The sequence below is a fragment of the Salvelinus alpinus genome, chromosome 33 (assembly GCF_045679555.1).
Source record: "Salvelinus alpinus chromosome 33, SLU_Salpinus.1, whole genome shotgun sequence".
NCBI lineage: Eukaryota > Metazoa > Chordata > Actinopteri > Salmoniformes > Salmonidae > Salvelinus > Salvelinus alpinus.
Window position 1 is genome coordinate 19,005,051 of NC_092118.1, and position 25,417 is coordinate 19,030,467.

The following is a 25,417-nucleotide window of genomic DNA, read 5'->3' on the forward strand; positions in this document are numbered from 1 at the left end:
AAAACGCAAAGTATGTAATTCACCACGAAACAGTGCAATCGAAAAGCGTAATAGAGTTTTGTATAACTTTTCTGTTTCTTTTCCAATTCAAAAGTTTTGCCAGAGTTTCTTCAAGACAGTTCATCGATAATTACCATTAGCCTATCATACAGATTATTGCATGATTGTATATAATTATAGTCGGATACATGTAAATATAATTCATAATTCCACCTACGATATTATTATAATTTGCTCTATTTTGAAAGTGATAACAATGTAATTTGTGTATAACTTTATTAGTATTAATAATTATCTCTATAGTTGTATTATAATATATCCTTCATATGATATGATAGATGGTATGATATATCAGTTTATGGTTTTAGTTTAGTTTATTCATTCGACCATTTAAAAAAACAAGCACACATAAAACTTGAAAAAGCCATACATGCGCATGAGTAAAATCATCGAGGATAACACACAATAAAGTCTGGGACTTATTTCCATTGAATTTCCGTTGAACAACTATTCACTTGTTGGCTTTTTATTTTGATGCCTTGCTTTGATGCCACTCAAGGAATGCCATGACAGAATGTCCTCTTTCCATAGCAGAGTGGAGGGGCAGTTCGGTTCTAAAACCGAACAGTTGTAAATCAAACAGGGATGAAGAATAGGGAGTGCTCTTACTACACTCGTCTCTCTTCACTGTCCTCAGATGTGCAAACACTTCATTCACATCTGTACCAAGTACCTAGTTTGTCAGAGCAGTCTCTTTATCTCCCTCCCTCTGGTACAGCTCAGCATTGTCTCTGTGAGGATGACTTAACCCATGGGGAATTCACATTTCTACCCCCAGGTATGGAGACCAAGACTCCCATCAGAGTGGGAATCCAAGGTGGAACTTTACACATACTGTGATTCACACACTGCATCACTGGCACACCAACCTCTACATCACACTCCACATGTAAAGTATAGCATACATGCCTACATCTTCTGTACTGACCCATACCTGTGGATGTAAAGGCATGGTACTACTCCATCATGATTTGACTGTTGTCTAAACACACAGCCTCATGGGACCACAGAGGGAGATGAAAAATAGAGATAATGTCAGCTGGCCTTCATTTGACTCAGCAGCAGCACATAAAAGACGCACTAACAAACATGTTACGTAGGAGAAACAAAAGTTTATGACACTTGGCACGGGGGAACACGAGGGGTGTTGACCCGCCAGACACGGATTAGGGTTGGCACGGTAACACAGAGAAGCCGAGACTTCATGTGCTGCTAAGAAGATGGTTCATCATATTGTCGCTGTTATTTACCTAGCAGAAGAAAAGCCAGCTGCACAGTGAACTAAATAGCAAAACATTTTCTACCCATAATTCCTCCATAAAGTTGATATTGCTCTGAAACATTTAGGTTGTGAATTTTACAAGGAACGAATCTTCTCAAAAGGGATTTGAAAATGACTTTAAGAATTCTGCTCCATTTAACAAAGTATCTCTCCAAATCTCCACCAGAGTGAAGACAAAGCAAAAGTCTCATCAGATCAAACCCAGACCACTGATAAATGACCATTTACAAATTACCTGAATGATTGAAAAATTATTTGTTCAAAAAGTTTTTACTGGAATCCACGTTTTATTGCATTATAATCCGTATAATCCGTATAGTAAACCAGTGAGAGACATCAGAAAGCTGCTGCAGTGGCTTTTATGTGTATCTGGGCTTGTCAGTCTTGCACATACACTGAGTGTACAAAACATTAAGAACACCTTCCTAATATTTAGTGGAACAGAACAGCCTTAATTAATCAGGGCATGGACTCTACACGAAAGCGTTCCACAGGGATGCTGGCCCATGTTGACTCCAATGCTTGCCACAGCTGTCCAGTTGGCTGGATGTTCTTTGGGTGCTTGACCACTCTTGATACGTGTAACAGTATACTTCCGTCCCTCTCCTCGCCCCTACCTGGGCTCGCCCCTTCCGTCCCTCTCCTCTGCACACATCGACAACAGCCACCCACGAAGCATCGTTACCCATCGCGCCACAAAAGCCGCGGCCCTTGCAGATCAAGTGGAACAACTACTTCAAGGTCTCAGAGCGAGTGATATCACGATTGAAACGCTATTAGCGCGCACCACCGCTAACTAGCTAGCCATTTCACATCGGTTACATACACACGGGAAACTTTTGAGTGTTAAAAACCCAGCAGCGTTGCAGTTCTTTACACAAACCGATGTGCCTGGCACCTACTACCATACCCCTTTCAAAGGCACTTAAATATTTTGTCTTGCTCATTCACCCTCTGAATGGCACACATACATAATCCATGTCTCAATTGTCTCAAGGTTTTAAAATTCTTCTTTAACTTGTCTCCTCCCCTTCATCTACACTGATTGAAGTGGATTTAACAAGTGACATCATAGATTTCACCTGGATTCACCTGGTCAGTCTACGTCATGGAAAGAGCAGGTGTTTTTCATGTTTTGTATACTCAGTGTACATGAATATAAGTCTTACACCCATATTATTAACACATCTCCTCCCCTATCGTTATAGTAGTTCTGGGACCCTTGCCTAAAATAAGTAATGGGTTTCAGGTGTTCTATGTTTGATGTAGGAGCTCCATGGACTAATATTCTGTCTGGAGATGGACCTGCTTTCCCTGTCCCACCCTGTCCCACTTCTCCTACCGTTCAGAGGGTACCTTGTCCTACTTCTCCTACCGTTCAGAGGGTACCCTGTCCTACTTCTCCTACCCTTCAGAGGGTACCTTGTCCTACTTCTCCTACTGTTCAGAGGGTACCCTGTCCTACTTCTCCTACCGCTCAGAGGGTACCCTGTCCTACTTCTCCTACCCTTCGGAGGGTACCCTGTCCTACTACTCCTACCCTTCAGAGGGAAGCTTTGACCCCCTAGCCTCCCATGATTGGCTTGCTCCACCACATCCTCCACCACCCTCTTGCTAAGAACCCAGCACATAAACTGTACTTACATTACTCCTCAATGATCATTTTTTTCCGCTGTACCACTCTGATAAGGCCAAAATGAACAACATTAAGGTAACCACAGTAACATTACTGGTTAGCAGCAGTGAGAGACGGGGAACGCTTAATCCGGTGATTTACTTTTTTCTGTGTGAAACCCCTCTGTTGGCCTTTAAGAGGCCACAGTGTGTGCAACTGGCTGAAGGCCTCTTCTTTTTTACTCAAATTACCCAAGAAACTCTCAGTGAAACTCAGCAGTTTAAACACTGTGCCCAGGTGCCCAAGCACTACAGCTAGTGTGTCAACAGAGAGCTGGGACAGAGGATGAGAACATCTCTACATCTCCCCCCTCCCTCTCAGGCATGGGTCCAGTGCTTGGTAAAGATACCAACATGCTACAGGAAATACTGTTAGGATTACAGTTTTTCCCAATTGTTTACACACTAAAATTGGAACTTGAAACGCAATCACCGAAACCAGAAACTCATGCACCAAATCCCTAAACCAAGTCTGCAAAATCGCAAGCACAATTCCTGCTTTACACTCAGTTTTCAATTCTATATCACACTTTTTGCAAAACACTACACACAGTTCTCTACATTAGGCACAACATTCAAAATTAAAATCTCTTTAGTCCCTTTGGAAAACAATGCCAAACTCTACACACCAATTGGCAACACCCACTACTCACAGGTGTAAACACTAGTTGCTGAATTGTTCTCTTAGAAATCAGAGCTTTAGCACTATAAAAAGCCACAAATGAGCTCTCCTGTTTTGGAGGAAATGGAATGAAACAAGATGATCAATGATGAAACAAGAGCTAGAGGTGAAGGAGTGAGAGTAAGAGGAGGAAGAGGAGGATGAGGAAGACAAGGGAGGACAGTTGTCTCAGATGAGATCAGGGCCACATTGGTTGACCATGTGCTCAACCATGGATTGAGTATGAGGGAAGCTGGGCAGAGAGTTCAGCCCAACCTGAGCCACTACGTTGCATCTATGATCCATACATTCAGAAATGAGAACCAGTAAGTTACCTACCATCTACACTATGCTCTTTATGTATGTATACTGTAGTATACTGCAGTCCAACATATCAGTAGGCCTAATAAAATAGATAAATTTTGCTTACTGTAACCAATCATATCATATTTGTGGATCTTCTGCAGAACTGAGAGACAGCTATGGTGGAAGACACTGGCTGTTCACCTAGAACAGGAGACCGTTATTGTGAACATGGTGGTGGCAAACAATACCATTAGACTACGAAAAATCCAGAACCACATAATTGCAGACAACACAATATTCAATAACATTCACCAGGTGGGCTTGTCTACATTGGACCGTGTGTTACAGCACAACCGAATCCGGATGAAACAGGTCTACATGGTGCCATTTCAGCAAAACTCAGAGAGAGTTAAAGAACAGTGTTATGAATATGTGCAAGTAAGTACTATACTGTGAATTTACTATCATATCAGCACTGTATAGACACATTACAGTACTGTAATCCAGTGTATTGTGCCTCACCATATTGACTGTTCTATGTCTACTAGGTCTATGTCACATATTGTCTTGTCTGTTTCAGAGAGTCTTGGAGCTGGATGCCGCTGCAATTCAGTACGTTTATATTTACATTGATGAGGCTGGCTTCAACCTATCCAAAAGAAGGGGACAGAACATTATTGGCCACCGTGCCATTGTGACTGTCCCTGGACAGCGTGGCGTCCTCCATCACCATGCCAACCTTGATCCCTACAACACCGCCCTTCTCATCACATTCCTGGACACACTACATGGCATCCTCATTCCAGCCAAGCAGAGGGGTGGACCAGAGCAGACCAGGTATGTTGTCATCTGGGACAACGTGAGTTTCCACCAGGCTGCTCTGGTCCGCAACTGGTTCATCGACCATCCACAATTTATTGTTCTATACCTCCCACCATATTCCCCATTCCTCCACCATATTCCCCATTCCTAAACCCAAATGAAGAGTTTTTTTCAGCATGGCGATGGAAGGTGTATGTATGACCGCCATCCCCTCGCACGCATGCCTCTTGTCCAGGCAATGGAGGACGCATGTGGATGAAGTTGATATAGGGGCTTTCGGTGGCTGGATCCGTCACTCCAGAAGATTCTTTCCCCTCTGTTTAGCCAGGGAGAACATCGCTTGCGATGTAGATGAGGTGCTGTGGCCAGACCAAAACAGGAGGCAGGACGGAGCCTACTGTATTTTTTCTTACATTTTGCATGTGTTTTTGTATTTTTGTATTTAGAGTTTTGAAACAATGAGCCACTTTCATTTTTTATTTTTGTACAGAAAACCCATTCTTACTGAATGTTTTTCCTGGTTTTCTCCTGTTGGGTCTGGAAAGTGTTACATACAAAACAAGTGTTATAAAAATACTGCATTTTGGAAATAAATTACAAAGTTTTTGTTACTGTATGGCATTTGTGTGTGTCCATTTATGTATATTTCAGAGGTATACATTAATGTAACAATCTTTTACAACCGGCTACAGTGTAACACTAAAAATGCAAAAGGCATAAACCTACTGATGGGATATTCATAGTAGCGTTTTGTGTTGAGCACATCAGTGTATTGGTTAGTAGACAGATCTATTCATGACGCGCGTGTGTCATTTTGATGCTAAAAAAAAACACTATGGAAAGAGGTAAAACAGTTATGAATGCAGTGTCTGCTTTTGCTCGAGATTTGTAAAGTTTTGCATTTTATGTTTGTGGTTTTGTGTTTAGAGTTTTGGGAAAATGGTCCAAAGATTCAACAAACGTGCAAACAATTGTGGGAAAATAATATAGTTTCTAGTCCTGAGAATAGGCTCACATGTTATGAGAGGCAGAACAGCCATTTACACTCAAACCCTCTCTGTCATGTCAGAGGGTTCTTTTCACCACAATGAATGGTGGCATGAAAAGAGGGCAAAGTCTAAACCTGTTACCTGTATACTGAATAACTTACATTGAACATTCTAACAATCTCTACAGGCTTGATGGTTGTGTGATTTATGTCCACCAGAGGGCACTGTTCCCTGAGACCTGTGGGAAGAGATGTGGACAGAGGAAGAGGATCACTTTCAGAATCAAACTTCAGATAGAATTGAGTCCTTACAGATTTTATTTGAGGGGGGATTATTCACAACCTAGACTGTATCTGGGGGTTCAAAGCCAAATGAGAAAGGTGACTCAAACATCCTCCCATCTGTGTCAGTTCTAGCACTGCTCTTCATTATCATGCAATCCACCATAGACCCGGAAATCTCCAGAGTTTAATAAAACTCAGGTAACAGGATGCCAACCATGTCCTTGACTGAATGGGCCTTTGTCCAGGTGCCACGCTACACTGAGAAGCACAGGGGGGTTTCATATTTACCTCAGCAGTATTTCAGAACACCCTCCTGCTCTGCTCATACCCCTGCTCTGGAGTTTATTTGGAGAGGGGGGGGGGGATCCTTCGAATCCTGGTCGCCACGGTTTGTTTCCCTAGCGACTAAGGGGGGCACTGTGGAATCCCTGAACGGGAAGGACTGAGATGGTGAGAGAGCTATGTAGCCAGAGGGGGGGGGGGTAATGGGGTACAGACAGTGTGACTGAACCAAATGAGACTGGGTGAATATGGGTTGTTCTACTAGAACATGAAAGATGCTCCACATACAGTAGATAGAAAATAAGACATCCATGATAGTTTAGGCTGGGAAATGTAGAACTGCAGCATATAGGACTTGATGGTGAACAAGAGGGTGGGAGTATCACAGAGGGCAAAGTGGCAAGTCTCTTGGGGCTCAGCCATTGGAGTGAGGAGCCAAGGGGGCTATAGGGAGAGGTCTGCGTAGCTGGAGGGCACAGGGACCATCACAGCACCAGAGGAGGGAGTGCATGCCTGGGATTCCAGTCTCAAGGTCTACAGTTTGTTTGACTGGGCCAGGATAGTCCTGTGCCAACACACAGTGGAGGGGACGAAAGTAACCGTTACTGCTCATTACCATTCAAATGCAAATTACTGAATTGTGTATGCTAAACCACAGAAAAATGTTCTAAGAGAAACTTAAACTATGTGATTCCCCCTCCGAGTTCCCTGGTTACTACAGACAGGAAATGGTTGTCACAAATTGCATAGTTTTCTGGAGCCAAGAAAAATGATTCTGAAAATAAGGACTGAGGTGGTTAGGGGACAGGTTTGGGGAGGCTATGGTGTTGATATGGATGTATGTAACCACACACATTTTTTCTAGGGGTAGATTAGATTTCTCTCCTGCACTACATCTCTCCATCCTTCATGAAGAATGGGGGAGTTTGCACTCAGCCCCCATATAGGAGAGTTCTGAACTTCATGTTCACTCAATGTTCTAAGCACTTCTGATTCAGCCATCCCTCACTAGACCATCTCTCCCTGACGCGTCAAACCTCTGTGGCACAGGCAATGGTGCTAGTTTTCAAATCGTCACAGGTAATGTTAAAGTATCTCCTAGAAGGTTCAAACGTCACTTTACAACCCCTACCTACATGTTAAGAGTAGCCCCTGTTTTCAGTGTACATTCATGCCATGGTTTGCAATGCAACATGCCCATTACAAATTACTGACTTAAAAAAAATGTGTTCTGGCTATAAACATCCACTCATGCCATAAAAATGGAAGAGATAAAACAAGCTCCCTTACAACCTATAATTTTCTCTGTGTGGCTGAAAGAGACACTTCTCTGAGTATATAGGTGGTCCATCACTGGGTTCCCAGGGTTGTAATCCCCCCCCTCCGGCCTATAAAGAGGATCTTTAGCTGTGCAGTGACATTAACAAGAAAAATACCACACTTAATTACATGTTCAAGTCTGAGAGCAAAATCTGCACCCCGCATCCCTGCAAAAGGCCAAATTATAGCAAGAAAAACAGAGGGGGGAAAATCCTTCACTGGCAAAATCTGAAATGATGGGCCTGCTTGTATAAACCAAACAGAAGCAAGCTCACTTCCCTGAACCAGACTGTAGTCAGGACACAGAGGCAGCCAGCTTGACCACAGTCCTGGTCAGGGGGAGAACAGCTACAGCATACTGTAAGTCGAAATAGCAATAGCCTTCAATTCCTACTTTATTGACTGTCAGGATACTGACACAGAACCCCTCCACTGGTTTCTTGGGCTCAGTGCTAGTGAATGACACTCAACCTGTCTTCATAAGGGAGGTTTCTGAGTCAAAGGTGAACAATCTCCCGGGTGGCGAAGGGGCTGTTGTATCTCCCGGGTGGCGCAGTGGTCTAGGGCACTGCATCGCAGTGCTAGCTGCGCCACCAGAGTCTCTGGGTTCGCGCCCAGGCTCTGTCGCAGCCGGCCGCAACCGGGAGATCCGTGGGGCGACGCACAATTGGCATAGCGTCGTCCGGGTTAGGGAGGGTTTGGCCGGTAGGGATATCCTTGTCTCAGTATGTAAAAAAAAATGTAATAAAATGTATGCACTCTACTGTAAGTCGCTCTGGATAAGAGCGTCTGCTAAATGACTAAAATGTAAAAATGTAACAAGGTGATTAGCTCACTAAAGAACTCTAAAGCCAAAGATGTGTTTGAGCTGGATTCTACCTTTCTTAAAAACTACAAAGAGTCACTCATTGGCCCCATTACTAAGGTCACCAACACATCTATTGGTCTGGGCGTGTTTCCAAGGGTACGGAAGTGGGCCATAATAACGGCCATCTTTAAATCGGGCGACCCTGCTGACGTGAGTAACTACAGGCCCATTAGTATACTACCTGTGGTGTCAAAGGTTGTTGAAAAGTGTGTAGCAGAACAACTGATTGCCCACCTCAACAACAGCCCCTTCACATTACACTCCATGCAGTTTGGCATCAGAGCGAAACACTCCACAGAAACGGCCAACTGCTTTCTTCTGTAAAATGTGAAGTCCAAGATGGACAAAGGGGGCGTTGTTGGGGCTGTGTTTCTGGACCTAAGGAAGGCTTTTGATACTGTTAACCTGTTTAGCCATGTTCTGTTATAATCTCCACCCGGCACAGCCAGAAGAGGACTGGCCACCCCTCATAGCCTGGTTCCTCTCTAGGTTTCTTCCTAGGTTTTGGCCTTTCTAGGGAGTTTTTCCTAGCCACCGTGCTTCTACACCTGCATTGCTTGCTGTTTGGGGTTTTAGGCTGGGTTTCTGTACAGCACTTTGATATAGCAGCTGATGTAAGAAGGGCTATATAAATACATTTGATTTGACCATGAGATTCTGATCACAAAATTGTCCAAGTTCAACTTTTCCCCCGATGCCTTGAGATGGATGAAATCATACCTTGAAGGCAGAACTCAGTGTGTCAGAGTGAGCAATGAGCTGTCGCCCACTCTTAGCTATGATGTGGGAGTGCCCCAAGGGTCAATACTGGGGCCCCTCCTGTTCAGCCTGTACATTAATGATCTGCCTTCTGTCTGTACTGGGTCTGAAGTTCAAATGTATGCAGATGATACAGTCATATACAGTGGGGAGAACAAGTATTTGATACACTGTCGATTTTGCAGGTTTTCCTACTTACAAAGCATGTAGAGGTCTGTAATTTTTATCATAGGTACACTTCAACTGTGAGAGACGGAATCTAAAAGCGCACGCAAGGACCCCTGCTCAAGCCAGCGCATGTCCAGGCCCGTCTGAAGTTTGCCAATGACCATCTGGATGATCCAGAGGAGGAATGGGAGAAGGTCATGTGGTCTGATGAGACAAAAATAGAGCTTTTTGGTCTAAATTCCACTCGCCCTGTTTGGAGGAAGAAGGATGAGTACAACCCCAAGAACACCATCCCAACCGTGAAGCATGGAGGTGGAAACATCATTCTTTGGGGATGCTTTTCTGCAAAGGGGACAGGACGACTGCACCGTATTGAGGGGAGGATGGATGGGGCCATGTATCGCAAGATCTTGGACAACAACCTCCTTCCCTCAGTAAGAGCATTGAAGATGGGTCGAGGCTGGGTCTTCCAGCAGGACAACGACCCGAAACACACAGCCAGGGCAACTAAGGAGTGGCTCCGTAAGAAGCATCTCAAGGTCCTGGAGTGGCCTAGCCAGTCTCCAGACCTGAACCCAATAGAAAATCTTTGGAGGGAGCTGAAAGTCCGTATTGCCCAGCAACAGCCGCGAAACCTGAAGGATCTGGAGAAGGTCTGTATGGAGGAGTGGGCCAAAATCCCTGCTGCAGTGTGTGCAAACCTGGTCAAGAACTACAGGAAACGTATGATCTCTGTAATTGCAAACAAAGGTTTCTGTACCAAATATTAAGTTCTGCTTTTCTGATGTATCAAATACTTATGTCATGCAATAAAATGCAAATTAATTACTTAAAAATCATACAATGTGATTTTCTGGATTTTTGTTTTAGATTCCGTCTCTCACAGTTGAAGTGTACCTATGATAAAAATGACAGACCTCTACATGTTTTGTAAGTAGGAAAATCTGCAAAATCGGCAGTGTATCCAATACTTGTTCTCCCCACTGTATGTGCATGCAAAGAGCAAACAACAAGCTGCACAATAACTCACTACTGTAATGGTCCAGGTTACAAAGTGACTCGTGTTTGCATCTCAATGTGAAAAAAACAGTTTGCATGTTCTTCACAAAGAGGGCAACAGATGCTACTGAGCCAGATGTCTATGTGTCAGGGGAGAAGCTCCAGGTGGTGTCTGATGCCAAGTACCTTGGCATCATACTTGATTCCAACCTCTTTTAAAATCATGTGAAAAAGGTAATTCAAATAACCAAATTCAACCTAGCTAATTTCCGATTTATACGAAATTGTTTCACTACAGAGGTAGCAAAACTGTACTTCAAATCTATGATACTCCCCCACTTAACATACTGCGTGACTAGTTGGGCCCAAGCTTGCTGTACAACATTAAAACCTATTCAGTCTGTCTACAAACTGGCTCTCAAAGTGCTTGATAGGAAGCCCAATAGCCATCATCACTGTTGCATTCTCAGAAAGCATGAGCTCCTGAGTTGGGAAAATCGTGTGCAATACACCGACGCATGTCTTGTATTCAAGATCCTAAATGGCCTAGCTCCCCCTCCACTCAGTATTTTTGTTAAACAGAAAACCCAAACATTTGGCAGCAGATCCACAAGGTCTGCCATGAGAGGTGACTGTATAGCTCCCTTAAAGAAAAGCACCTTTAGTAAATCTGCTTTCTCTGTGAGAGCTTCCCATGTCTGGAATACACTGCCATCAGACACACATAACTGCACCACCTATCACACTTTCACAAAATGCATGAAGACATGGCTAAAGGTCAATCAGATTTGTGAACATAATCCCTAGCTGTGTATTGCCGCTTTCCATGTTGTCTGTTGTTTGTAGCTTGTGAGGTGTGGAAACACTTTGTTGCTTTTATGAATTTTGTCTTGCTGCTTTTTGTTCTATGTTGCTCTGTCTGTATGCTACGTCTTGCTTGTCCTATGTTGCTCTGTCTGTATGCTATGTCTTGCTTGTCCTATGTTGCTCTGCGTGTGCTCACTGCTCAATGATTGTCTATATTGTAATTGTTTTTAATAACCTGCCCAGGGATTGCGGTTGAAAATTAGCCGGCTGGCTAAAACCGGCACTTTGACTGAAACGTTGATTAATGTGCACTGTCCCTGTAAAAATAAAATAAACTCAAATACTGCACATCATATACTGTAGGTAAAAACTAAATGAGGAATGAGACCATGGGTGGTTATTTCTAGATACTGGTAGGCTACAATACAGGTGATTATTAATATATTGGTTACAATACATGCAATATATACAGTGAGGATCAGTTTCTACTTCAAAGCGCTTCGTATTATTCTGTACATGAATCCGAGACAATCAATTTAGTTTAATGTGTTAAGTTTCGTATGGTACATATTAATTTGTGGATGTCCATCACCCATTTCGTATCATATGTTAAGAATTACAATTCGTATTATATATGTTATGAATTTGCTAAATGTACAATATGCTACGTATTTGATGCGTTATGAATTCTAGCTAGGTGGCTAACGTTAGCTAGGCTAGGGGTTAAGTTTAGAAGTTAGGTTAAAGGGTTAAGGTTAGCTAAAAGGGTTAAGGTTAGCTAAAAGGGTTAAGGTTAGGGGTAGTAGTAAATAGTTGAAAAGTTGTTAATTAGCTAAAATGCCAAAGTTGTCCATGATGAGATTCAAACTCGCAACCTTTGGGTTACTAGATGTACGCCCACCTATCCACGCCGACCAACCACCCTACTTTCGTTTTTGCCTTAAGTAACCATCTGTCTTACGTAACCATACTAGAGGTCGACCGATTAATCGGAATGGCCGATTAATTAGGGCTGATTTCAAGTTTTCATAACAATCGGTAATAGTCATTTTTGGACACCGATTATGGCCGATTACATTGCACTCCACAAGCAGACTGCGTGGCGGGCTGACTACCTGTTACGCGAGTGCAGCAAGGAGCCAAGGTAAGTTGCTAGCTAGCATTAAACTTATCTTATAAAAAACTATCCATTTTATAATCACTAGTTAACTTCACATGGTTGATGATATTACTAGTTTATCCTGCGTTGCATATAATTGATGCGGTGCCTGTTAATTTATCATCGAATCACAGCCTACTTCGCCAAACGGGTGATGATTTAAAAAGCACATTGGCGAAAAAAAGCACTGTCGTTGCACCAATGTGTACCTATCCATAAACGTCAATGCCTTTCTTAAATCAATACACAAGTATATATCTTTAAACCTGCATATTTAGTTAATATTGCATGCTAACATGAATTTCTTTTAACTAGGGAAATTGTGTCACTTCTCTTGCGTTCTGTGCAAGCAGTTTGGGCTGCCTGGCTCGTTGCGAACTGTGTGAAGACCATTTCTTCCTAACAAAGACCGTAATTAATTTGCCAGAATTGTACATAATTATGACATAACATTGAAGGTTGTGCAATGTAACAGCAATATTTAGACTTAGGGATGCCACCCGTTAGATAAAATACGGAATGGTTCCATATTTCACTGAGAAAAAAAAAAAACGTTTTTGAAATGATATTTTCCAGATTTGACCATATTACTGACCTAAGGCTCGTATTTCTGTGTGTTATTATATTATAATTAAGTCTATTATTTGATAGAGTAGTCTGACTGAGCAGTGGTAGGCAGCAGCAGGCTCGTAAGCGTTCATTCAAACAGCACTTTCCTGCATTTGCCAGGAGCTCTTTGCTGTGCTTCAAGCATTGTGCTGTTTATGACTTAGGCTGACAATACTATAGTGCCTATAAGAACACCCAATAGTCAAAGGTATATGAAATACAAATGGTGTAGAGAAAGAGTCCTCTAATAACTACAACCTAAAACTTCTTACGTGGGAATATTGAAGACTCATGTTAAAAGGAACCACAGCTTTCATATGTTCTCATGTTCTGAGCAAGGAACTTACACATTAGCTTTTTTACATGGCAAATATTGTACTTTTACTTTCTTCTCCAAAACTTTGTTATTGCATTATTTGAACCAAATTTAACATGTTTCATTATTCATTTGAGACTAAATTGATTTTATTGATGTATTATATTAAGTTTAAATAAAAGTGTTCATTCAGTATTGTTGTAATTGTTATTATTACAAATATATAGTAAAAACAAAGTGGCCGATTAATCGGTATCGGCTTTTTTTGGGGTCCTCCAATAATCGGTATCGTCGTTGAAAAATCATAATCGATCGACCTCTAAACCATACCATACTAATTTGAGTGTCCCGGATTCACATTTTCTATGTTACGTCTAGTCTATGAGACCAGGCTGTTATTGTGACATTGTCCGTACTAGGGCAGTTGAAGGTGTGTAGAGACTACAGATGTTTGGAGTACCAAAAGAAGGCTAAGCAGTCTGACTACACCATTAACAAACAGCTTCGGTTTTCCACAATCTTTTATTTGAACAATAAACAAAAAGAGTAGAATGCTGGAGGATTAAGATTAAAAGACAGCATATAGTTTTCAGCTTGATATCCCCACACAAGCCCTCAGCAGACAACCGTGTTAGGAAGCACAAACTAAACAGAACGACATCATTGAAGCGATTCGCCAGCACATATCCTGACCATAATCATAAAAAAAGACTCAGGGATAAAATGTGTACAACAGAAAGCTTTCTGACAGCTTTAGTGTCTGTTTCAAACCATCTTCAAAACATTCTTCAGGGGGGAAAGAAAAACAAATCAAACCAACATTGTCACAATGAGTATCAGATATGACCACATCGCCATCAGCACAATTGAACTAACACTTATAAGGAGTTTTATAATGATCTGAACAGATCAGCTCAATTTCCTCATATGGAATGACTGAGTCATGCTGATTGAATGAATCATGAGCTGTGGCAACAGAACTTATGATGCAGAGGTGAAACCAAAATTAGACAGAAGCATTAGCGCAATTATGAAAGCCAACAGGGTCAATGTGAAGTATCCTTTGGTTTCACTTGGAGATAAAAAAAAAAAAAGACTTTACATACCCATAAGTAATAAGCAAATGACTTGTGGGAACCAAATTCTGCACAGTTTAGACTACGAAATTGCAGTCACTAACATAATACACATTTTTCATGACAAAATATACAACACTAATTCATGGGAAGGGAATTGTGTGGGCAATTTAAATGACACTGCTCCAAACTCAATAAAGTATGCAACACAGAAAATGCACATGGTAAGATAACTATTTCCATTACTCAGTTTCCAGTCACTTTAAATAAAAGGGGATACAGGTATATTGAATAAGTCTGCTACCATCAGTGAGAGAACTACAAAGTGAGAAATAGGCTAAAATAAGCTCTTCCTGTAAGATCTAAAATGCATGCTCTGCTATTCCGATGTGGGAAAAATTATTTCACACTGCCCCAACGTTCCAGTGGTCAGAAATGGGAAAGTGTGAGAGCCGCCTTACAAAAAGACCCATTCCCAATTGTGTACCTCGCTTTATCTTATGGCCAAGTGTGTGTGCACGTAGTGTGTGTGCACGTAGTGTGTGTATGTGAGAAAGTGTATACAGTATGTGAAAGATCTTTAGAAAATGGTCTGCTTTGCCCATTAAAGACAGAGTATACAAGGGTAAACCACAATGCACCAAGCCTTCAGCAAAGTAATGTACCAGTTATGTTCTTTTTGTAAAGGATTAAATACTGACAGATTCTGACATTGATTTGGTTGAAATGTCCCTTAAAATTAAACTATGGATCAAACTTAAAGGGAAAAAAATATATATGATCAAGCAAAGAAATTGTCCAATTTATTCATTGTTGTGCTTTTACCTTGGGTAATTTCACTCAATTATCAATTTAGATGTCATATAGTATAACTCTGGGGAAACGGTCATGGTATTATTGAACAAATGAAAAATAACATTTAAGCGAAACTCAAAACACAATCAATGAATACTAATGATGCAAAAAGCAAGGTCTCAAACAAAAACAAACATGATTTCCTTTTGTGCGCATTTATTGTGGGGGATTTAATTTCTAGAGCCAAGCAGCAGATGTGATCCCACTTCCCCTCAACATGGACAGTCTCTCTCACTGGAGAAGAACTGTACTCAGCAACAAAAGAGGAAATGCAAAGGTCAGGTACAGTCCAATAAAACTTCACAGACATTTGACTTACAGTTGTCACACTCACTGGGTTGGACTCGTACATTGAGTGGAGATTTGGATTAGAAAGCTTCGCATTGCGAGCCTAAGGCAGCCCCCTTTTTCTGGTGAGTTGGGGGGTAAGGAGTCATGTGGCTGTTGTAACTCTACAACGGCAGACCGCCTATACATAGATGGAACCTTTAGACCAGAACAGGGAAAAAATTATAAAAGAAGGATGGAGGGGGGAAAGGATAGGTATAAAATGAACAAGGGCTGGTGCTTGTGGTGGAATCGCAGTCTTCACTGGTATCTCTCCAGTGTTCCAGAGTACTCAGAAATCCTTAGAACTAACAGCCACCCAGGGAGCCAAACAAGGTGACACTCACCTAGATTCAGATGTTACTTTTTTTCTTCCTTTTTTCCTTTTTTATTTTTAATTATTTATTTTTAAATCTTAAAATATCTGCAAGTGTGCATTAGCACATCCACATCTCGTTATTGATCAGATATATTATACGTGCACAGTAGCTTCTTTTTTTATCATCATTTAAATCCTAAAGCGCATTAAAATTGTTTTTAGATAGTCATTCTAATTCTACACCCAGAAAACACAAGGTTCTTTCAAACAAAGCTGTTTAGTTTCAGCACACGGTAGCAGCACCTCTTCTCCTGTCATTTTTTTTTTTTTTTGATGGCTCAAGTTTTACCTAGATTTAAAAGCATCAGGAAAGTGAGGAAGGTGGAGAAGTAAGAAGAGATGGTGGCCATGAAGAGTATCTTGCCTCTGGAGTTAAAGAGACTCATTCGATAACGTTTTGTCGTTTGCTGGTGCTGGGCCTTTTTCGATGCACTCTGGCAAAATTTCAACAGGTGTTTAAACTGCTGCAAATTCATTAGACAACAACTCCCCTTGCTAAAAGGCAAAACACTGATTATTTTATGCCATTTTCAACAACAACAAAAAATGAGTAGATTAACCAAAAAAATTATTACTTCTCTCCAGCAGTCCAACCGGCCATCTGCAGCCTGGTGTTGTAGATAGATAATTCGTCCTGTGGGTAAGGTACCCACTGTTCCCAGTCTGAACGAGGCTGTAGGTTCAGAGGCGAGTCTCAAGGTCCCCTCCCCTCAGTCCATTCAACAGTCTCTCCTCTCAGCATTAAAAAAACAGCAGTGGCGCACAGAGAAGAGGAAGCCATCACAGGGAAAATATTTTACAACACGTCCTTTTCCCTTCTAATTCTTTCAAAAAAGGATAAAAGGAAAAAAGGCATTGTTGGAAAAGCTGGCTCTCTGGAAAAGCAGGGACGAGGGGGAGGAAAAAGAAAATCTTGCAAGAAGTTGGGCAGTGTTCCTGTTCATTAGTTTGTGTGTGTTTGTATGTATGCGCACTTGTGTGTATGTCTGTAGTGGGAGTGTGTATATGTAGTTGAATGTGTGTAAAACGAGTGTTCCTCTGTGTTCCTCTGAGTGTGCATGAACACGTGTGTGTGTGTGTGGTGTCTACAGCAGGTCGACGCGACGGTAGTACAGCAGGTAGGCAGTGCGCTCAGCAGTCTGCTTCACCACCTGGTACTGGTTGATGACCTTCACTGACTGGTCGTCAATGCGCAGCCAGCCGTTCAGACCGATGTGGAAGACATCCGTGGTGTAATGGCCGCCTGTAGCGCTGTTCCCATGGTGATAGACAACTGCGACAGGGACACACAAAATGGAAGCTTTTCAGAGGCGGAAATCAAACTGAAATGAGGAAAAATGCACTTACTATGACATGTGGTTGTCTCACCTAGTTATCTTAAGAGGAATGCACTAACTGGAAAAGAGCGTCTGCTAAATGACAATGTCCAAATGGAAAAGTCATTCTGTTATCTGGTTCTGGCTACACAAGGTCAGAGCCAGTAACTAACTACTGATATCAGCAACTTTCTGGAGCACCCTAGGCATGTAGACCAGGGTTGCTAGCCTTACAGAGAGGCCTCCATGTCAGTGTGGTATTAATGTAGGCATTGAATATCATGTTGTAAGCATATAGTTCAAACTTATATTACACTTCTTTCACATATCTGATCAAGTGTCATAAGAATTCTTGGGAATGCATCAATCATGACCAAATGTAGAAACCTAAGTAACTACAGCAGGAGAATGTGGAAAGAAAATAACATAGTCCATTCTGTGCCCGTATTTACAGGCTGGCAACACGTGTTCCAAATGGACTTAATGCCCTTAGTGTGAAACACTACGATACCATGAAGACCACGTTTAAAAGTGGGCTTCGGATTTAAGCCACAGTGACAGTTATTACCAGGCAGAAATAAATCATTAAGTTGAGTAAACATGGCAATCTTGTTAGATCTGTTTGATTTGGACACAGAACTAGATTCAGGCGGTAACTCATTCTTTGTACTGAAACCATAAGCTACTATAGGCAAGGAGTAACATCATTACCCCCTCATCTGACAACAGATATGTGCAACCACAACTGAATGATTGGTTTAACTGGAGGGAAACAAGAAATACCAGTGTGTAGTTGAGACAACTTTTCCCCTAAGTGCTTGATTGCATAGGTTCACCTTTTCACTGGCGCCAGAATTTTAAAATGGCACGATTGAAGTTTCCAAAGGCGCTTATATTACATATTTACTATACTGTTATGTTATCACATTACACGCTGACTAGCATGAGACATTTTCATCAAGACTTTCTCCGTCCCATGGGCCAGATGGTCAGAGAGAAGGCAAAACTTCTACCTCCAGGATCTTACAGTAAAAGATTAACTGCACCGCTATAGCAACAGTTGCCAGGGGTTACTCTACTAACAGATTTTTGACAAGGAAAGCCTTTTTCTGCACTGAAAGGAAAATAAACGGCTGAAGACAATTTACTTCCAAACTACAGGGAGATTAACAGGACACCCATATCCACAGTGGAGGTTGTCTCTGTTTAAACTGGTCAGTGAGGCGTGAAGAGAGTGGAGGAGGGGGCAGGAGAACTACATGCTGAATGAGCTGCTGGAAATAACAGTTAACTGAACACTGGCCACTCACACCTACACCAGACAGCAGCACAGTGGAGATGTTTTCATTGAGCAGGCAGAGCTCCCTAATGAAGGCCCACTTTATTCCCTTTGGTCCTGCCAGGGAGGAGGTTATCGGGGTGGGGTGGGGGGGCAGGGCTGTGGTAAAGTCTGGTGTAATGCTCTAGTCTAGAAATACTTCTTGGGTCTAGGAGGAAGAGAGGAGTGGGAGAATGTGGTTTTACCGATATGCATGGTTACCACAGAGAATGAAACTCTTGCGTCATTTCACAGCTGAGATCAGCACTAGCTACCTCAGGCATCATTCCACAAGGAGTCCTCTGGAATCATAGCAACTGAACTCTTCACTGTACCTTTCTTCACAGACAAGTCATAATACTGTCCAGTACATTAAACAGGTATGTTTACACTCTAGAATTTGGTAGGGCATAGATACATTTGCAGAAACAGCATTTTGCTCCCACTAAAAGTTTCTAAACATGGTTTGAGTCAACCTTTCCCGAAATTGACCCTTCGCTAAGCCCCGCATCCCTTGGTTACTGTTAAAAAAACAGACTACACCTTGCTAGTAAGGAAACTTGGGGAGGCTATGTTGTGGTGGACTGTCATTACAATTTCTTCACAGGAACCTGATAAAATTATGTTTGTAGGGTAGCTAGCCACTAAATGGCTCTGAATTCACTGTCAGCATGCAGTCAAAGCTATAACCCTTTTTGGAGCTAAATAGTTCTTTCAAATCTTATCCTGATGTCGACAGCAGGTTCATAACATTGCAAACTTATCTAACCAACATACATTAAGTGGTTAGCAACGTTTGGTGGTCAATGAGACAGAGCTACCTAACCAGCTGATATAGCAAACAATGTAACAAAAGTATAATTTCAGATTTGAAAAAAAAGCTCTGTATTTCAGGAATCACAGTACCAAGTATTACTGGTGCACTGTTCTATTATTTAGCCATTAAAAAATATATATATATAATAATGAAAACTCAGTTTTTGCTATAGCCCTCACTACCTATCATGAGATTTAAGCGTGAGCTTGTATGAGTTGCCGCACTTGACAACTATTGCTTTCCATTGGTTGCTGAAAATTCTTGGGTGTGACTTAGCGAAGGGTCAATTGAGTTTTGTACAAAACATAACATTTTTCCAAGAGCAAAGTCATGGCTCCGAGAAGTTCAATCTGCTTCTTATCAAAAACTCAGTTGCCGAAGCAAGACTTCCAAGGTAGCTCAACTCAAGAGGATCAATATTATCAGTCACTGAGATAGCATGTGGAGTACACCTCAGTGCGAGTCTGAACACACTATTGAACTTAATGTTTGACTAATATATATATATATCAAAAAAATAAAGGGACACCTAAACAACACAATGTAACTCCAAGTCAATCACACTTCTGTGAAATCAAACTGTCCACTTAGGAAGCAACACTGATTGACAATAAATTTCACATGCTGTTGTGCAAATGGAATAGACAAAAGGTGGAAATTATAGGCAATTAGCAAGACACCCCCAATAAAGGAGTGGTTCTGCAGGTGGTGACCACAGACCACTTCTCAGTTCCTATGCTTCCTGGCTGATGTTTTGGTCACTTTTGAATGCTGGCGGTGCTTTCACTCTAGTGGTAGCATGAGACGGAGTCTACAACCCACACAAGTGGCTCAGGTAGTGCAGCTCATCCAGGATGGCACATCAATGCGAGCTGTGGCAAGAAGGTTTGCTGTGTCTGTCAGCGTAGTGTCCAAATCATGGAGGCGCTACCAGGAGACAGGCCAGTACACCAGGAGACGTGGAGGAGGCCGTAGGAGGGCAAACACCCAGCAGCAGGACCTCTACCTCCGCCTTTGTGCAAGGAGGAGCACTGCCAGAGCCCTGCAAAATGACCTCCAGCAGGCCACAAATGTGCATGTGTCAGCATATGGTCTCACAAGGGGTTTGAGGATCTCATCTCGGTACCTAATGGCAGTCAGGCTACCTCTGGCGAGCACATGGAGTGCTGTGCGGCCCCACAAAGCCTCCTCCACGTCTCCTGATGTACTGGCCTGTCTCCTGGTAGCGCCTCCATGCTCTGGACACTACGCTGACAGACACAGCAAACCTTCTTGCCACAGCTCGCATTGATGTGCCGTCCTGGATGAGCTGCACTACCTGAGCCACTTGTGTGGGTTGTAGACTCTGTCTCATGCTTCCACTAGAGTGAAAGCACCGCCAGCATTCAAAAGTGACCAAAACATCAGCCAGGAAGCATAGGAACTGAGAAGTGGTCTGTGGTCACCACCTGCAGAACCACTCCTTTATTGGGGGTGTCTTGCTAATTGCCTATAATTTCCACCTTTTGTCTATTCCATTTGCACAACAGCATGTGAAATTTATTGTCAATCAGTGTTGCTTCCTAAGTGGACAGTTTGATTTCACAGAAGTGTGATTGACTTGGAGTTACATTGTGTTGTTTAAGTGTTCCCTTTATTTTATTGAGCAGTGTATATATGTTGTTGCCTGTAGCATAGGGCCAATGCCCTATTACTGCATATAATTGAATGATTATGACCATTTGAGTGATACTGTGGGTGTAGGAGAGGTGTGTAGTTGATCATAAATCGGTATATACAGTACATACCTGCAAAGAGCCTGTAGGTTCTTTGGCCTTTGAATATTTTACTCCGCACCCCTGAAGAGAGGAGATCTAAGGAGAGACAAATTAATACACTACAGCCACATCACAGAGAGAAACAAAATGTATAAGATATCCCTCAGAGCACTATCAATTATAGTTATTTGGGTCTGTGTGCCATGAAAGCCAACCCGTCGAAATAAAGGTGGCTATAAAAATACCCCAGTGTAGCGTTTGGTAAATCGTACGCAAAATGCTGGCAGGCTGCCGCTCATGCCAGAATTAAATGTAGCCTACTTTTTATAATTTATACACCGCAGGAGACCAACACACTGGACCCAGTTTACATTGGAACGATGATTCTCTCCACATTCTGATGCTTATTCTGCAAATCTACAGTACTAATATCCTCAAGCTGCTGGGACTTTGTCTGTGGGGATTTGGTAGACGTGCCTTTAGGATTACTTACAGAAACCCCACTTGAACCTCCTACATGGGACAGATGGAAACAGAGGCTCCCTCAGATATTAAGGACATGTTGACCTGAAATTGTATTTTTATCGGGGGGGGTCCTCTATAAATATTTCCTCCGTGTGCTGTGGGTTCAGGGCTTGTAGGGTAGGCCGGGCGGAGCAGTAAACATAGGCAGGCTGGCTGGCCAGCACAGGACTGATGAGGTGTAAAGTTGTGTGTTGGGGCTGAATGAGGAGGCCTTTAACGGTATGAGGTCAACCCACAAATCATCTCTCCCTGCCGCTGATGACGACTTCCCAGCATTTTGCCGGCACCCTCGTTTAAATACGCAATGTCAGATAAGTGAGCTACACCTGTGTGTCTGTCTAACTAGGACCCAGACTGTGGAAAGACTAGTCTTTACTGGAATATGATCAGATGCTGACTGTGAAGTGTGTTATGAACGATTGCCTTTCTCACCCAGGGTTCAGAGAGCTTAACACACATTCAATAGAGTTAATTCAATAATTGGGGCATGTGTTTTAAGTGGGGACTTCACCCAATGGTTTGTGGAGGCTTTTCAGTGATTCATGTACCTTTGCTGATCTCCAGGTCTACAGGGTAATCAATGTTCTTGATCAGTTTCTGACAGCCTCCAGTCTTCTCAAACACAAATCTCTTGAGGTGGAGCACCAGCACTGGAGGGAGCTCCTCTAGGGTCACTCTCCGGCTGATCTCAATCTGCAAACACAGGAGAGATTATCAAACTGAGCCAGGGGACCATTTGACACAGTGGAGCCACATCAAACAGCTAATATAAACCAGAACAGGATCTCCCAATTTACCCAGGGATTAGACTCTGAACAAAACCAGCACACACTGTCACACAGGCCTACACCAAGAACCTGCTGTGAGCGTTGATCTAGTCACTTGTGAATCACTGGGGTTTTACACCTTCACTGTCAGAACCAGACTGTGACCCCAACTACCAGCTACTTCTAAAACAATATCAAGGTACTGTAACAACTGTCTTGTAAAATAAAAGCTGATGAGGTTGGTAAACAACACAACGCTGAGGCCCCAACTACAGCTGTTCAACAGATGTTGCCCTCGCCGGTTTTGTCTCCATACAGAGGAAGCAGGCAAGGCACATTTGTCTTCTTATACTGTGGCTTTAAAACAATGTGTTTTCACCAGGCAGCGCAGTCAGAGAGGACATCCTTCCTGTTTGGCCCAGTCCGGGGGTATCATTGGATGGGGCCACAGTGTCTCCTGACACCTCCTGTCTCAGCCTCCAGTATTTATGCTGCAGTAGTTTATGTGTCGGGGGGCTAGGGTCAGTTTGTTATATCTGGAGTACTTCTCCTGTCTTATCCGGTGTCCTGTGTGAATTTAAGTATGCTCTCTCTAATGCTCTCTCTCTCGGAGGACCTGAGCCCTAGGACCATGCCTCAGGACTACCTGGCATGATGACTCCTTGCTGTCCCCAGTCCACCTGGCCGTGCTGCTGCTCCAGTTTCAACTGTTCTGCCTGCGGCTATGGAACCCTGACCTGTTCACCGGACGTGCTACCTGTCCCAGACCTGCTGTTTTCAACTCTCTAGAGACAGCAGGAGCGGTAGAGATACTCTTAATGATCGGCTATGAAAAGCCAACTGACATTTACTCCTGAGGTGCTGACTTGCTGCACCCTCGACAACTACTGTGATTATTATTATTTGACCATGCTGGTCATTTATGAACATTTAAACATCTTGGCCATGTTCTGTTATTATCTCCACCCGGCACAGCCAGAAGAGGACTGGCCACCCCTCATAGCCTGGTTCCTCCTAGGTTTCTTCCTAGGTTTTGGCCTTTCTAGGGAGTTTTTCCTAGCCACCGTGCTTCTACACCTGCATTGCTTGCTGTTTGGTGTTTTAGGCTGGGTTTCTGTACAGCACTTTGAGATATCAGCTGATGTAAGGGCTATATAAATAAATTTGTTTCGACATGAAGCAAAAACAATGCTTTAGAGTCCACACGCACAACACAGCCCTCAGTGTATTAAGAGAAACAAGGCCAATGGGAAGACAATCTGTCAGAGTCCAACCACTTCAGCCGATTAGAAGGGGCCCATCAAGGGGAGAGTGCTTTGTGTACTAGTAGAGAGTGCTGCTGAGCATCCCAAATACTCCCGTTAAACGAAACGAGACACCACAGTAACAAAAATTCTCATTGTCTAAACACTACATGTTTTACTTTTAACTGCCAACATGCCCACATCCTTGTTTCAGATTGCAGAAGAAAAACTAACGGAAATCAATTGGAGGTTTTCAAGGCAGCATTCAAGTTTGGATCAACATACTTCAACTAATTGCATGTGGGTGGGGAAACCAAGCGATTGAGAATGAAATCAGAATGACCAATATGCAAACACATCCGAGCCTTGTAATGGTTTAATAGTAGCATAGGTGTACTGTGTGTGTAAGACCCTTACCTCCTGCTTGGTTTTAGTGGTGTAGCCCTGAACTGACTCCCGTGCCACCAGGGTCTCCAGGGCCTCCTGAACGGTGCGGATCTTCTCTGACTGGATGTCCAGCTGCAGGGTGAAGAAGGGCTGCAGGGTGGCTGACTCCTTAGAGTTTTGCTGGTACACCACCGACCTGCATGGGACAGAAAGTCAAATATACCCCACTTCAGACAATGAATACAAGGACATTACACAAAGCTTCATACATTAATGGGTTTTGAGTATCTCTCAATGACATCTTGAACTCAGAAAACAGCATCACAGCTTTGAAGGAAAGTGTATGGGTCATACTACTGATTCTCTCTACACGTCTCTCCAAACTACACCTTTATGAATCATCTCCTCTCCTTCCTCAAATTCTCCTCTTAGTGGCAGAAACTGATCCAAAATGTTCAAATGGCAAAAACAACTCCAACATTCATAGCCCTCTGACAGCCATATGAGTGAAACGGTCATGCAAATCTCTTTAAATTGTGAAAATAATTTCAAACTTGCTCCAATGATACCCCTCAGCCAAACCAATTACCCTCGAGTGGCTGAAAACGTGAATGTAGACCTTCCGGAAGGTCTGCCCTTATGTTCCATTTACTTTGACTACTTTCTCTTTTTTCAGAGAAAAATAATCCTCTGAAGTGATCTGTAACCCAGTCAGGCCAGGCATGTGCCAGATCAGAACCTCTGAGAGCATGTCATTTGGCCCAGGCACACCCTCACAGGTCCTACACTTTCAAATTTGTTTTGTGATTCTTTCTCTGCTAGAGTGTGTGCCCCACGCCTGGCTGTCCAGGCCACCGACCACAGGCCGGGCCACAATGGCTGATATGCTGAAGAGTGCTTCTTGAGCAGAGAAAGCCCAGAGCCAGCTGGTGGAAGGCCTGTTTGGGATGGCATCCTCAGCTGAGGTCGGAGCTGGGGGCCAGATGTGGTGCCAGGGCAACCAGCCCAAGGGGGCCCAGATAAAGATGGCACTATACTCTCTGTTCTCCTGTCATACCAAGCACCTGCGCCACAGCCAATAAAAATAAGGGCAAGGACACCACTGGTGCCACAATTCTGCTGCTGGGCTTTAAGAAAAATAAGCTCTGGGAAGGGAGAAAAGAAACACTCAGTGGCTGACCATCACTCTGGCTTCATGTGGGAGAAGCCAGGTGTCTTTCCAAGCCTCAGGCTTTTCTTCCAAGGAAATAGTAGTAAAGGCTTTGGGTCCACCAAAACATTGAC

At 42.9% G+C, this 25,417-nt stretch overlaps 1 protein-coding gene across 2 annotated transcripts in view; it reads right to left on the reverse strand.

Moving 5' to 3' along the window:
• Nucleotides 1-15,999: 15,999 nt before the first annotated feature.
• Nucleotides 16,000-25,417, reverse strand: part of LOC139563198 (ubiquitin carboxyl-terminal hydrolase 10-like) — a 29,680-nt gene continuing 20,262 nt past the window's right edge. For both annotated transcript variants that reach the window (XM_071381543.1, XM_071381542.1), the window contains 4 exons: nucleotides 24,164-24,329; nucleotides 22,284-22,428; nucleotides 21,241-21,306; nucleotides 16,000-17,275 (listed from right to left, as the gene is read on the reverse strand). In XM_071381543.1, the coding sequence (XP_071237644.1) occupies nucleotides 17,088-17,275; nucleotides 21,241-21,306; nucleotides 22,284-22,428; nucleotides 24,164-24,329 (565 nt within the window). In that variant the 3' untranslated portion in view covers nucleotides 16,000-17,087. The remainder of the gene's footprint in view (nucleotides 17,276-21,240; nucleotides 21,307-22,283; nucleotides 22,429-24,163; nucleotides 24,330-25,417) is intronic.